This window comes from Bos grunniens, chromosome 9 (genome assembly GCF_055505025.1).
Source record: "Bos grunniens cultivar Pamir isolate PY7600 chromosome 9, Bosgru_T2T1.0, whole genome shotgun sequence".
Lineage (NCBI taxonomy): Eukaryota > Metazoa > Chordata > Mammalia > Artiodactyla > Bovidae > Bos > Bos grunniens.
The window spans coordinates 26,287,632-26,301,238 of NC_141173.1; the positions used below are offsets into that span (position 1 = coordinate 26,287,632).

At 39.0% G+C, this 13,607-nt stretch overlaps 1 protein-coding gene across 12 annotated transcripts in view; it reads right to left on the reverse strand.

The window, feature by feature from the left end:
• Positions 1–13,607, reverse strand: part of NCOA7 (nuclear receptor coactivator 7) — a 160,738-nt gene that overhangs the window by 37,978 nt on the left and 109,153 nt on the right. For 7 of the 12 annotated variants that reach the window (XM_086316331.1, XM_086316338.1, XM_086316337.1 and 4 more), the window contains 5 exons: positions 11,870–11,983; positions 11,200–11,325; positions 8,985–9,169; positions 3,930–4,963; positions 2,473–2,641 (listed from right to left, as the gene is read on the reverse strand). In XM_086316331.1, the coding sequence (XP_086172457.1) occupies positions 2,473–2,641; positions 3,930–4,963; positions 8,985–9,169; positions 11,200–11,325; positions 11,870–11,983 (1,628 nt within the window). The remainder of the gene's footprint in view (positions 1–2,472; positions 2,642–3,929; positions 4,964–8,984; positions 9,170–11,199; positions 11,326–11,869; positions 11,984–13,607) is intronic. The other 5 variants (XM_086316334.1, XM_086316341.1, XM_086316340.1 and 2 more) reach the window with 1 other exon arrangement.

A 13,607-nucleotide genomic window follows, 5' to 3' on the forward strand; every position in this document is an offset into this window, starting at 1 on the left:
GTTCTTTACATATTTGAGTTCTTTACGTATTTTGGACATTAACTCCTTCTCAGGCATATAATCTGCAAATATCTTCTCCCTTTCAGTAGGCTGCTGTTTCAGTTTTCTATGGCTTCCTTCACTGTGCGAACACCTTTTAAGCTTGATGCAGTCCTCTTTGTTTATTTTTGCTCCTGTTGATCTCACCTAAGAAGATGTATCCAAAAACATATTGCTGAGACTGATGTCAAAGAGCATACTGCCTATGTTTTCTTGAAGGAGTTTCAAGTCTTGCATTTACACCTTTAACCTATTTTACTTTTCTATGTGGTGTAAGAAAGTGATTCAGTTTTCCCATCACCATTTACTGAAGAGACCGTCTTTGCCCTATATTCTTGCCTGCTTTGTTGTAGATTAACTGACCATAAAAGTGTGGGTTTATTTTGGGGCTCTCCATTCTATTCCATTTCCCAATCTTAAACTAAAATGTGGCTTCCCTTAGGGTAGGTAGAGACGGAAATACGTAAAGAACTGAAAAAAAAAAAATTCCCAACATCTACACAAAAAACATCATTAACATAGTGAGATATAATATTTCCCAGAAAAATATTTGGTCAATTAATGATTAGCGTAAGAAAGACAAGTATGTCAGGTTATTTGCTAGCCAAAGACCAAAAAAAAAAAAAAAAAAAAATACAGACACACTAAAAAATACAATGTAATGGAATTCAACAAGTGACCTACTTTAAAAAAGCTCACAATTACTTGTGTGCGAAGTCAAAGAGAAGTGCTGTTTCAGCATTACAGACTTATTCTGGCTTAAAGAATGACAGTAAAATAACTAGATGTGTGAGACTGCAAATAAATCACTCTGTAAGATTCGTTGGTACACATACATCTCAAAGATAATAAAACTGAAAAAACCTAAATTCATTATATTATAAACAATACATTTTTCCAGAGAGAAAATGATATAGGTAGGTTTCCCAATAGACCAGGAATCCACATAACTTAAATATTGCTGAAAGAGTCAGTACTTTGTTATCTCCACCAATTAAATCAGGAATTGGCCTAAACCTCTAAGATATTATATATCTATGACATATGATTCTAGAACTCCGATTTTCACAGGGCTTCAGAAATTATTTGTAAATATTTCAAGAAGAAGAAATGTAAAAGACACACATTTTCTTTGTATCTCCTCAGTATCTGTAAACTTTGAAGGAGTCAGTGTTGGGGTTGTAAGCACAGGGAGAGGAGTGAGTACACCTTGTAAACATAAAACAAATTATGTTTAACATCTATGTTAACATGAGTTTGTATCCCAAACAGAAAAAATATTAGCAAATTCCTTGATTAAAATTCTATTAATTAGCTTCACATTAAACTATGATTTATTAAGATCAGGCAACTCTTCAGGAGAATTACCATTCTGGGCACTAATCAGCCAGAAGTTGTACTTATGTTTGGATTTTAATTTTGCTTTATTAAGAAATCATGCTTGGGAATTCCCTGGAGGTCCAGTGGTTAAGACTTGGCTCCTTCACAGCCGTGGACTGGGTTCAATCCCTGGTTGGGAACTAAGTTTCCACAAGCTGAGTGGCATGGCCAAAAAAATAAAGTAAAATGAAATTACTTCTTCAATATTGAGACATCTGGGAACAAGTTCATTTAAATAAATAAACATTCATGCTTAAGGAAGCTCACTGAGTATTTATTCTTGGCAGGTATGTTAACCAAAAAGCATGCCTTGATGACTAGTTAGGAAAAGGAAAAACGTGTGTGTTTAACAATTTTGAAGACTAGTTTCAAGGCCTCTGAGAAGAAATTTTTATTCTATCACATACAAAAGAAAATTTCTTTTCTAAAAAATAACATTTCCTAAATATTTCTGTTATAAAGATGTACTGCTCAGTGACGCACTGCTGAAGAATGCCATGCCACTGTCCCTGCTGTCCTAGACTGTCACATCACCAATAAAACTTCTTTGGCAATTAAAAAATACAAATATCTTTAGAGGTCTATGTAGCCCCCCAAGCACACCCAGATGGTTTCAGTCACATTTCATAAGGGGAAAGCAATCTTTAATCCCCCACCAAGAATAACAGGCACTTTAAAATTAAAATCATGCCTTTGTGCAGCACTTGGGGTTTAGCTCTGCTCCATCAGATTCCTTTATTCCCAACAGAATAGCACTTCCACTTACTGGCACCTGAAAATACCTCAATCTTCCTTCATTTAAAATTCAGCTGGGTAGAAAGTTTTGAAAGTGGTTCTGCACATAGGACCGAAGATGACTTCAAATTTGCTATATTGAAAGCACCCTTTAGCTGAAAGCTACTGAAATAACATCCTTTTAGAAATTCTAAGATGTACCATGAAGAGAAATCTCTTATTCAAGAATAAAATCAAGAATTTCAAGACTAAATTAAAAATTGAGATGCAATTAGAGTCTACTTGACCAACAGATTTCCTGTTCTAGCCCACACGCACCTCTCCCGAGGAACCGCAAACCAGTACTCCGGTTGCTTTCTTCGTTTGCCATACTGCTGGACCATGGCTGTTGTGTGAGTGGCAAAGGATTTCCTCATCGGTTTTCCCACTTTAATGCACAGAAACATGGGTGGAGTTTTGCTTTTCTCTTCTTTTGAAGGAAGTATATCTGAATCACACATGAAAAAAAAATCTCCATTATTAATAATATGGGTGATACTGAAATATTTCAACTTACAAAGAACTTCCAGTCCCCTCTTAGTGGTGGAAAGTCAAAACATATGGCATAAATATCATATAACATGATCATGTTAGGTTAGGACTAACTAAATCTTTCAGACCTTCTTAAGCAAAGGTCTGGATGTTTCACGTTGGTCTGCATCACATGAGATGCTACAAACTAGGAATAAGGATAAAAACCAACACCACAGCAAAGAGCAGAGATTTGTGACAACCCGAAAGAATACATATCAATGAATGGTACTGAGGACCACATCATACCACAATGCCATTCAGTTTAAAACTGAAATACCTTCAAAAACCAAAGTGAAAACGGAAAAGTCCCTTGAAAGATTAAAAAAAAAAAAGCACACTACTTTCATTATAGAATTCTGTGTCATAGTTCAATGTTCAAAATAGATATCATATATTGCTGATTCTTCCCAATTACTATTGACCCTTGAATAACACAGGGTTTAGAGATGCTGACACTTCTGCAGTTAAAAACACATGTATAACTTTAGAGCTGTCTCTCCATATCCCTCCTCCATAGATTCAACCAACTATTGATGGTGCAATATTGTATTTCAAATTTATTGGGAAAAAAATCTGTACACAAGTGGACCTGTGCAGTTCAAACCCTTCTGTGTACCAATAAAGATAGGCTCCATTGAGGAAACATTGTTCTCAAATAACTGTACTACTTTTGCTATTGCATGTGCAAATTTTAGAAAGGCAACTATACAGGCATACCTTGAAGACATTGTGGGTTTGGTCCCAGACTATCAAGATAAAGCAAATATCACAATCAAGTGAGTAACACAATTTTTTTTTGGTTTCCCAGTGCCTATAAAAGTTGTTTATATTATATTGTAGTCTATTAAGTGTGCAATAGCATTATATCTTAAAAAAAGAGTACAATGTAATTAGAGAATCCTTTATTGCTAAAAAAACTGTTAACCACCATCTGAACCTTCAGGGGTAATATCTAAGATCACTGATCACAGATCACCACAAATATAATAATGAAAAAGTCTGAAATATTGCAAGAATGACCAAAATGTGAAACAGAGACATAAAGTAGACAAATACTGTTGGAAACAGGGCGCCAATGGTCTTGTTTGATGCGGGGTTGCCACAGGTCTTCAATTTGTAAAAAAAAAATGCAGTTTCTGTGAGGCACAATAAAACAAGATATGCCTATAGAACAGAATAGAAAGAAATTAAAAATGGCTTACCTTCAATGGGTACCTGAATTTTCTTTAATAGCCATAACTGAATTTCAGATTTATTATCCATTTGTGCACCTTGGCAGCTGTTGTCCCGAGTAGATTCCAAAGAGGAGTCTGGATACTCTTTATTCATACTTTCTTCTGTAGAGGAGCTCAGTTGCAATGGAAGGGGTGCTCTCTCTTTCGCCCAGGTTTTATCTGGCTCTTCCTTGCCCTCAGTCGGGGGATCACCTGTCTGGGGAAGAGAACTACTAAGGGTAATGTCTATGCCCACTGGCTCAGTACTTTTGCCATCACTTAGCTCTGCCTTCTGCACGTTATCAGGTAACTGTGACCCTTCTTTGTTCTTATTAAGGTAATATTCAATGAGTTTGACTTTATCTAGATCTTCATGTATGTTCAGCGTGTTTTCCACCTGGCTTTCTGGGGACCCAGACTGCTTGTCCACCTCTGGCATTATATCTTGTTTCTCACAGGTTTTTAAGTCTAGGGCTCCCTTCAGTTCAGCATCACACTCTGTTCCCGAAAAGTTCAGGGCTGACTGAATTTCCGTAGTAGAACTGCTTACTCGTGATTTAGTCTTCCTTAGTTCCTCTGGGTCAAGAGAAAGGCACTCCTTTGAGGTGTCTCTTTTGTCCATTCCACCTTTAGTTTGAGAAGAAAGCTCTTCCAAGTCAACGAAGTCATCATCTTCCCCTAAAAGAGAATTTTCTTTGGCTATAGATTCAAACGCAGTGTCAGAAGGCTCCTTGCTGACGTTAGCTACTGGGGTAGATTGCTGGATTGCCTCTGCAGAGGATTCCAGTTTCTTTACCCTGTCGGACACAGAGCTGTCTGAGGGCTTCGTTTCTATGTATTCCGTCGACTTCTCTGAAGGTCCTGTCGGTGTGGAATCTGAAGTGATGGTTCTCTCTCCGATCTGCTGCCGTTTTTCTTTGTTGAGAGATTTGAACTTACTGAATGGGTTGATATCCTTTTCTGAAGCCAGGTCTTCCCATTCTCCAGGCCTGTACAGAGGACAAAGATCCTGAGGTAGGTCACTGCAGGGGGAAAAATGGTGGGTGCACATGGAATGTTAAAAACAAAACCCAAAGCAAAAGGATGAAAGGCAAAAAAAAAACTAAAACAAAATCCAACCAAAAAACCAAAACATAAATATACCACAACTTAAATTTATGTTTAAAGGACTTTAAAGCAAGGAAATAAAATCAAGAGATTGACTTCAAAATGAAAAATAAAATCAACCATAAAAAGTGGCAAAATAAAGAACCATGAGAGTTGCTTGCATATCCTATTAGAAGCAAATGAATGGTATTTGAGGTCATTTATGAACATGGAGATGTCACCCACCAGATTTTTAATGATGAAATAAAGTTTCTGATTTTCATGAAAGACAAAGGAGAGTGAATGTTTTAGTACTATGTCTAAAATTCCTTAGATATTCAAGGCTTTTCCTTTTTTCATAAAATAGTACATAAACCAACTACATTACTTCTGAATGGCTCATTGACCAAGTGGCTACTCATTTAACTGCTTCATAAAGTAACTGACATGGAACCATAATTTTGGTTTCCTGGTTTAAAATCCAACACTTTCAAAAAGAGACATCCTTCTACTCCTAAAGGAGATACAAGAGGATTATTTCCCCTATTACTGCAGGTATATAGCACCAGCTCCATTTTACAGTTTAAAATTTTATGAAAATAAGTCAAATGAGCTCTTACAACAATTGGTTTACATTTCTTATCTCTTTCATTTTATTACACTATCATTTTACTTTATGGCAATAAGCAGCTGTTTTATCAGCTGAAACATAGTTTCCTGGGACAGGGTCAAGTATTTTTCCTTAGTGACAGATGCTTTATTACCCAGAGTTAAATTATACAAAAAATATTGATTAAACATGTTCTCCAAAGTTCTCCATAGTTTACTTACCTTACTGTCGATATGGATTAGAGCACAAATATAAAACCCTTTTAAAAAATAACATGTTTGGATTTCAGAAATAAATTTTCTAAAAAGGCTAGATCATATTCAGGTAATACTTTATTATCCTGGCTTTGCAATAATTATGACAATACTCAGTAAAGTCCTAGGAAGTTCAAGTTACAAGCCTGTCTCCCCAAAGTTACTGAATAAATCACTTGCATGGAGCATCCAGGTTTTTTTCCAATATAAAATAAAAGCCTATGTAACTGTTAGGCTCTGACAAATGCTTTAAGAGGCCTCTAATTCATAATTCATTTCAATTCAATAATCATTTTCTGAGCCCCTACACACCATATATGCTAAAAGACAATTGTGACAGTATCTCTGTTTGGAAGAAGCCTGCAGACACAAAAACGTTCTGCTCACCCTGAGCATCTCAAGAGATGTTACAGATGCTTCAATCCTAGACTCAAGTATAATGTAGCATAATTTCCATTTTCAGACCCCAAATATAATTTGGCATATTAAAGACCAAAGTCAGTTCTGTAACAAAGAAGCCCAGCTTTTCACATACTTAATAAGCAAATTGATAAGCAAAATCATCTTCCAATGAACACTTAAGTCTCTTCCTCATCTCTTACTTCCCTGGCTAGCTTGACCTCCACAAAGAAAGCATACAACTGCACTCTAATCAGCCTTCTCTATTACCTTCTCATCTACCCCTCCCTTCTTGTTCTACCTAATCCAAGCCAGGATTAATTTAGCCATCTGTTTTGTTTGTTTTGCCTTTTTTTTTTTTTTTTGTATTGCAGCTGCCAAGCTCTTCTGAGGCAACGTAAACAGTGATGTCAACTGGCTCTGCTGTTGATTAATGTTTTCTAGACTCAACCAGGGGCCTAATGATGACCAATAATCCCTTCAGTTGTTCCCTTCCTAGTCTCCATGGCAGCTGGAGCTACAAAATGTCTTGCACAAAGTATATAAGGCCTGAAGGTGAAGATCGAGAGGTTTTACACACACACACTTTTATTATCTTCCAATAAAAAAATTTTGTAATAATAAAAATAAATAATAACTATTTTCACGTGGCAACCAGATAATCTGCACTTCTTGTTTTAACATACAACTTTAAATAATGAAATTTAAACTTTTCAACAGTTGATGGAATTCTGAGGTCAGTATCAAATTCATTTGGCACTGATTCTACTACCTCATTCTATTTTGCTCATTGGTGCACATATTCTTCATTAGACTAAAAACGTCTTTAGATCCCTGCATCCACAGGAACAATCGCTATACAACTCCAAAATAATTTCAGCACACTAGGAGCCAATTCTCAACTCCTCCCTCTCGCCCCAGCTTCAGCATTAGCCTTGGACCATGAAACACAATCTCACCTTGAGAGAAATCTTTCTGTAAGGGTATATCTTCCCTATTACTAAAGGAACACTTAACATCCTTCCCTGAAGATGTGCAATAGAATTGCTCCATTAGAAGCCATCCCTGGGCAGGAAATGCCCCTAACTGCCTGGCCATCCACTTCCAAACTTAACTGTTTCTTTACCTGTGCTTGTCTTCTTTCCTCTCATCACCATGTTCATTCTTTCTTTTCAAAACTAACTCTTTCACTCCCTTTCCTCTTCCTCATTGAAAGATTCCAAGATGGCTGGACACTCCCTCACATGGTTCTCATGGAATGCTGTGTTCACGTCTATGTCTACAGTGCTGCTCAGGTACCACTCTTGTCTGCCTGTTGTACCCAGCAGATGGCGAGACAGTGGCTGTGACCCACTCGTCAACATATCCCAGCCACACAAGAGGCATACACTAAGATGTATTAGAACCCTCAATCTGCACGAATAGAAGATTCCCACAGAATAATGAAGAGTTTCAGACATGCACGGAAGGTTCAAATAAACAACCTATACATAGGCACCAGGCTGTTTTCTAAGAGTTTTGGTATATCAACCCTTTTAGTTCTTGTAACAGCTCTGCAGGCTAAAAAATACTATTAATTCCATTTTACAGATGAGAAAACTGAGGCTCAAGATTGAGTTACTCAGGAAGGTCGTGGAGCCACAGAGTGGCAGAAAACCCAGGCACTGTCATGCACAACTGCCTGGCCTGCTGTACTGCCTCCTAAAACCTCCCACTTAGACACTTCTGCCAGGACTCAGAGAGACCCCAGTGGCCATGCTTCCATGGTTCGTTCAGTGGCTAGGCCACTGCAGGGTCTAGCAAATCAGATGCTAAGGACTGCAGAAGCCCAGGGGAGCCTGCTGGCATAGAGCCCTAGGGACTCTGTTTCTGGGTTAGTTCCCTAGTTTCCTTTCATTCTTTTTATGAGTCCAAGCGGCTCGTTTCCCTTTCCACTGTTGAACCCACTGCTCTGTCTCTTGCTTCCTATCACTGAGACCTTCTAAAGATGTTTATACTGCTAACACATACACAGTATACAGAATTAGGCACACTGACAAAATGACAGGGAATCAGATTAGCTCTACAAGTGAATCGATTCTGAGTTTTCTTAAGCTGTTTCTTCATGGGGAGCTTCTTTTTTTTCAATCAAAAAACTCAGTTTTAGAAGACAAAAGTAATCAGAACTAAAGCAATATCCACCTACACTTCAGAGACAAAATAAACTACTACTATTCTCTTTCACAACACTTACGGCAGTCTGGCTACAGGGCACTGCCTCTGCACCGTCCACGCAAATCTCTCTCCACAAAGGATTAAGGCAAGACACAAGCGGAAGAAGACTATAACTCTGCTTACCAATTAAACCGAATAGAAAATCCTGATTAACTCTTGATAGTCAGACAAATTCTTTCAGAGAAACTTCACTTATTCTTCCATAAATTAAGAACATGCATTCAGGAAAATAAGCCAAAGAAACAGCATTCTTACATGCTGGTTTTTTAAATTTTCTCATTTGTGAATGTTCTACTCTTCCTTATTATTGACTTTATCATTTCCATTTTCTCTTTTTTCTATTTTTTAAAAATTTAATACACAAACATTCTACCTTCACACTCACCTCTACACAGTCTCTCCCACCAATGCCCTCACTTTTTAACTGCATTTAATTCTCCCAATACTCCCTTGGCTGGTAAACAAAGAAAGGTGTCTTACGATGGCAAGGCATCTTTGATCTTCATGTGGGAGATATCATTGTAGAGGGCGATGGAAACAACCTCTTCCATGGGGCAGATGAGGCCGTATTCCTCACACCCATTTTCAATGACCAGGGGATCGGACTTGTGAGGGTCGAACATGATGTTGTTAGGAGTGACAATCATGACGCCTCCGACCACACCCTGAGGAAAAAGACAGAACAGAGTCGCTACGGGCGAGATGCAATCAGCATAGCAGCTTTAGTGAACTCATGTTGCCATCCCACTGACTTCGTGAACCCCGGTATCTTACAGGACAATTGCAACCTTTCTACTGGAAAAACAGGCTGAAGAAATTGCATCGTTGGGTACGGAGTGCTGAGTCAGAGAAACAGACACACCTCGCTGTGGCCATCAGCTGAGCCTGGTTCGAGCATGGCTGCTCAATAGTACAGGGATCTTGGGTTTCATATGTATGTCTCAGATCCCCTAGTTCCCTGTTGGTAAAATGAGAGGGGCTGTCCCAGGTGGTTTCCTGATTGAGAACTGTGGACTTTACAATTCACTCAGCATGTATTCACGTCTGCAGCAAGTGCATGGTACTGTTCTCTGGGGGTAGCTATCTCAGTCTCAGTGTCAAAGAACACCCCTAACATTTTGATCTAAGATGCTCAGAAAGCCCACATTCAGCAAATAGGAATATGAAATTTTTACAAACAGAAGTGAATATATTCAAACTATGGAAACTGAAAGCAAAGAACAGTTGGGAATTCCCTGGCGTTCCAGTGGTTAGGACCTAGTACTTTAGCTGCTGAGGGCCTGGGTTCAATTCGTGCTTGGGGAACTAAGATCCCACAAGCCATGTGGTGTGGCCTAAAAGAAAAAAAAAGAAAGCAAAAAAACAGTAGCATGGTGGGAACTTGTCTGAAACGTTGTCGGTTTACATGGTAGACCATGTTGACCATGGGGATATTGTCTACCAGGCACAGTAGGATACAAACGACTCCCTTTAGGTAAATTATTTATTTTGATACTCTTAATGAGTTTAGTGATCACCTTAGCAAAAAGTTTTGCCTTTCAGACATTACTTATTCTTGGTTGCAAAAGTTTTTTCTACCACTGGAACCTAGCATTCCTATGAGCAAGGAATTCACTTTATATCAACATTACCCCTTCTTCAGAGGCTCACTAAAAGTAGGTTTGTTTTTTATACAAAACACCAACAAGCAAAAAACTAAAAAAATTATATAACAGACATTTTCATACTAGCATCTCTAGTGGCAAACAAGTTGATAACTTAGCATTTTCCAAGTCAAGTGCTAAGCTCCTTAAATGAATCATCTTTTTTTGTTTTTAATTAATTTTTGAAATGTTTTATTTTGCATTGGGTATAACCAATCAACAAATAATGTTGTGATAGTTTCAGGTGAAGAGCAAAGGGACTCAGCCACACACATGCATGTATTCATTCTCCCCCAAACCTCCCATCCAGGCTGCCACATAACACTGAGCTCTAGAGTTTCATGTGCTACACGGTACGTCCCAGTTGGTTATCATGAATTATCTTTTAGTTGGAGAAGGCAATGGCACCCCACTCCAGTACTCTTGCCTGGAAAATCCCATGGACGGAGGAACCTGGTAGTCTGCAGTCCATGGGGTCGCTAAGAGTCAGACACAACTGAGCGACTTCACTTTCACTTTTCACTTTCATGCATTGGAGAAGGAAATGGCAACCCACTCCAGCGTTCTTGCCTGGAGAATCCCAGGGACGGAGGAGCCTGGTGGGTTGCCGTCTATGGGGTCGCACAGAGTCAGACACGACTTTATTCTTACTTCATATGAGGAAAATGGAAACTTAGGAAGTGTAAGTATTTTGCCCACGGTCTCAGAGCTAGTGGCAAAGAGCTGTAATTTAAGTTCAGCGACTCTGACTCTAGCATTTGCTGGTAAAACACATTCTATACTGTCTCCCTAAAACTTTACGGGCTAAGAACTAAAATATAAGTGATAAACCCAAGATTGCAAAGAATCACATGTCCACTCAATGGTTACTATTCCCTTAATAAGTAAAATGCCAGGCATCCAAGTGGAAAAAACAAATACACAGTTGTGAAATCTTGCAGCTGAAACTTCAGGTAAGATATTTTTAAGTAGTCTACCTTTGGTAATTTGGAACTGGTTTAGTTTTCCACAGATTCTAAGGGGAAAAAAAACCAAACTGCATAACCATATACCTTTCCATCAGTGAAGTACCGGCAATTCATTTTCAAAAATTTTACCACTCCTGGCTCATCCTCTTCCGAAGTGGATGATAAGACTCTCTCGATGGGTTTTAAGGCCTTTCTTGCTAAGTCAGCATCCTTTAGAAAGCAAAAATTTCCACAAATAGAAACACTTAAAAAAATATTATTTATTTATATGAATTCAGTTATTTAAGTTTCCTATAAGCAACCTGTTTTTATTAAACTTGAGTATTTATAAAAGGTAAATGTCTTCCATCCTTCAAAAATAATCACCCAAGTCAAACTAAGATTTTTAAAGCATATATATATGAACCTATAAAAATGCCCCATCACATTTTTAGAAAATATCTTAAATGAAAGAATTCATATTGAACTCATTCAAATTCTGTAGAAAAAGGAGTAAAAGTGATACAAATAAACTACCGGCCTCACTGAGAGTTTAACTTCTACATAAACAAGACATGCATTTCTGCCTTTGAGACCTTAAATGTGAACCGGTTTCTTTTCTCAACTAATGACAAATTATTTTAACCCCACCTCTTCAGTGAGGGAGGGGAGTTTCAGATGAACTCCTGAGAAAAATAACGTGAGTTATTTTCTATAATTATTCAAAAACCAGTGCTGATAAATATGCACTTCAGTGCAAGAGTGAAATACATACAGGCAGTTTATCGTATTCTGCATCTGATGATGAAGGAGAGACAGTAGCACCAGGGCTGGATGATGATAACCTTAAGGTACTCGAGGGAAAGTTGGCATCTGGCACAAAGAGAACCTGAGAATGGGAAAGAAAGGCTGGGTGAGTCCCAAGAACCAGGGCAGCGCTCAGAGCAGTTTCTCTCCACACAGTATCACGCTGGGTGTGGGACGAAGATCTCATTGGCTTGCACTGAACTTCTGACTTACTCGGGGTCTCCCAGACTAATCTATGCAATAATATTCAGAGAGAGGAATGTGTGCAGTGCAAAGGGTGTTGAACATACTGCAGGCGCTCACAGAAGAGAGAAAGGTGAGGGAATATTCTGCATAGGCTACGTGAAGCAGGCGGGTCCAAGTGAAGCCGTGGACCGGGGGATTTGGACAGGGAGGGAAGAGCCTTCCAGGGCAGAGTACGATAGTACAAGGGAATAGAGGCGAGAGTAGCATGGCATACTTCTAAATGTAGCACCCGTGTCAGGAAGAAACCGGACATATCCAGGCTTCCTGACTCCAAGCAGGCCCTGAGTGCGAATGCATTAAGTCCTTATATGAAAAACCTATACACAGCAGCATCAATAATCTCAGTACCTTCTCTTCCATCACTGTTTGGGATATCTAAAAATCCCCTAACTTGGTGCTGCTGGTGGTAAAGAATCCACCTGTCAATGCAGGAGACACAAAAGATGCAGGTTCGATCCTTGAGTCAGGAAGATCCCCTGGAAGAGGAAATGGCATCCCACTCCAGTATTCTTGCCTGGAGAATTCCATGGACAGAGGAGCCTGGCGGGCCACAGTCGATGGAGCCACAAAGAATCAGACACAACTGAGCCACTGAGCCCATACTGCACTAAACTGCTTTCTTCTGCAAGATATTCTGGTCCCCGAAATGCTATTATGATTCTGTTATTCAACACTCTTTTAACAACACATGCTACATTCTTGCATTATATCAAATACTATTTTAAAATGACCTCTAATGCTACAAAACCTGTGAAAGTGAAAGTGTTAGTCATTCAGTCATGTCCAACTCTTTTCGACCCCATGGTGTGTCCATGGGATTCTCCAAGTGAGAATACTAGAGTGGGTTGCCATTCCCTTCTCCAGGGGATCTTCCTAACCCAGGGACGGAACCAGGGTCTCCTGCATTGCAGGCAGATTCTTTACCATCTGAGCTACCATAATTCACAGCTAATCATGTAACAACTGTTCAATATTGTTACTGAACACTCTGCCCCATATTCTAGTCATATCTCTATTTTATTTACTTATTTATTTCTGGGAGTTATGTTTTATTCAGTGGGAATTTTTAGGACTTAAGCCCAGGAGACAGCATCTCAAGTAACCCTGAGAGAACTGCTCTGAGGAAGCAAGGGGAGGAGCCAGGTTATACAGGAGTTTTACAAAAAAGGGCAGGTAGTTTGAACATCAATAGATTATTGCTAAAGAAAACCAGATATCCCAAGTTAAGGAATTTAGCACTTTTCTTGTACGGGAAGATGCAAGAGTCTGGGCTCACTCAAATCATTCTTTTGCATATCTCTATTTTAACATTGTTGTTCAGTAGCCCAGTCATGTCCAACTCTTTGCAACCCCGTGGACTGCAGCATGCCAGAACTCCCTGTGCTTCACCATGTCCTGAAGCTTGCCCAAGTTCATGTCCACTGCATCAGTGATGCCATCCAGCCATCTCACCTCTGACG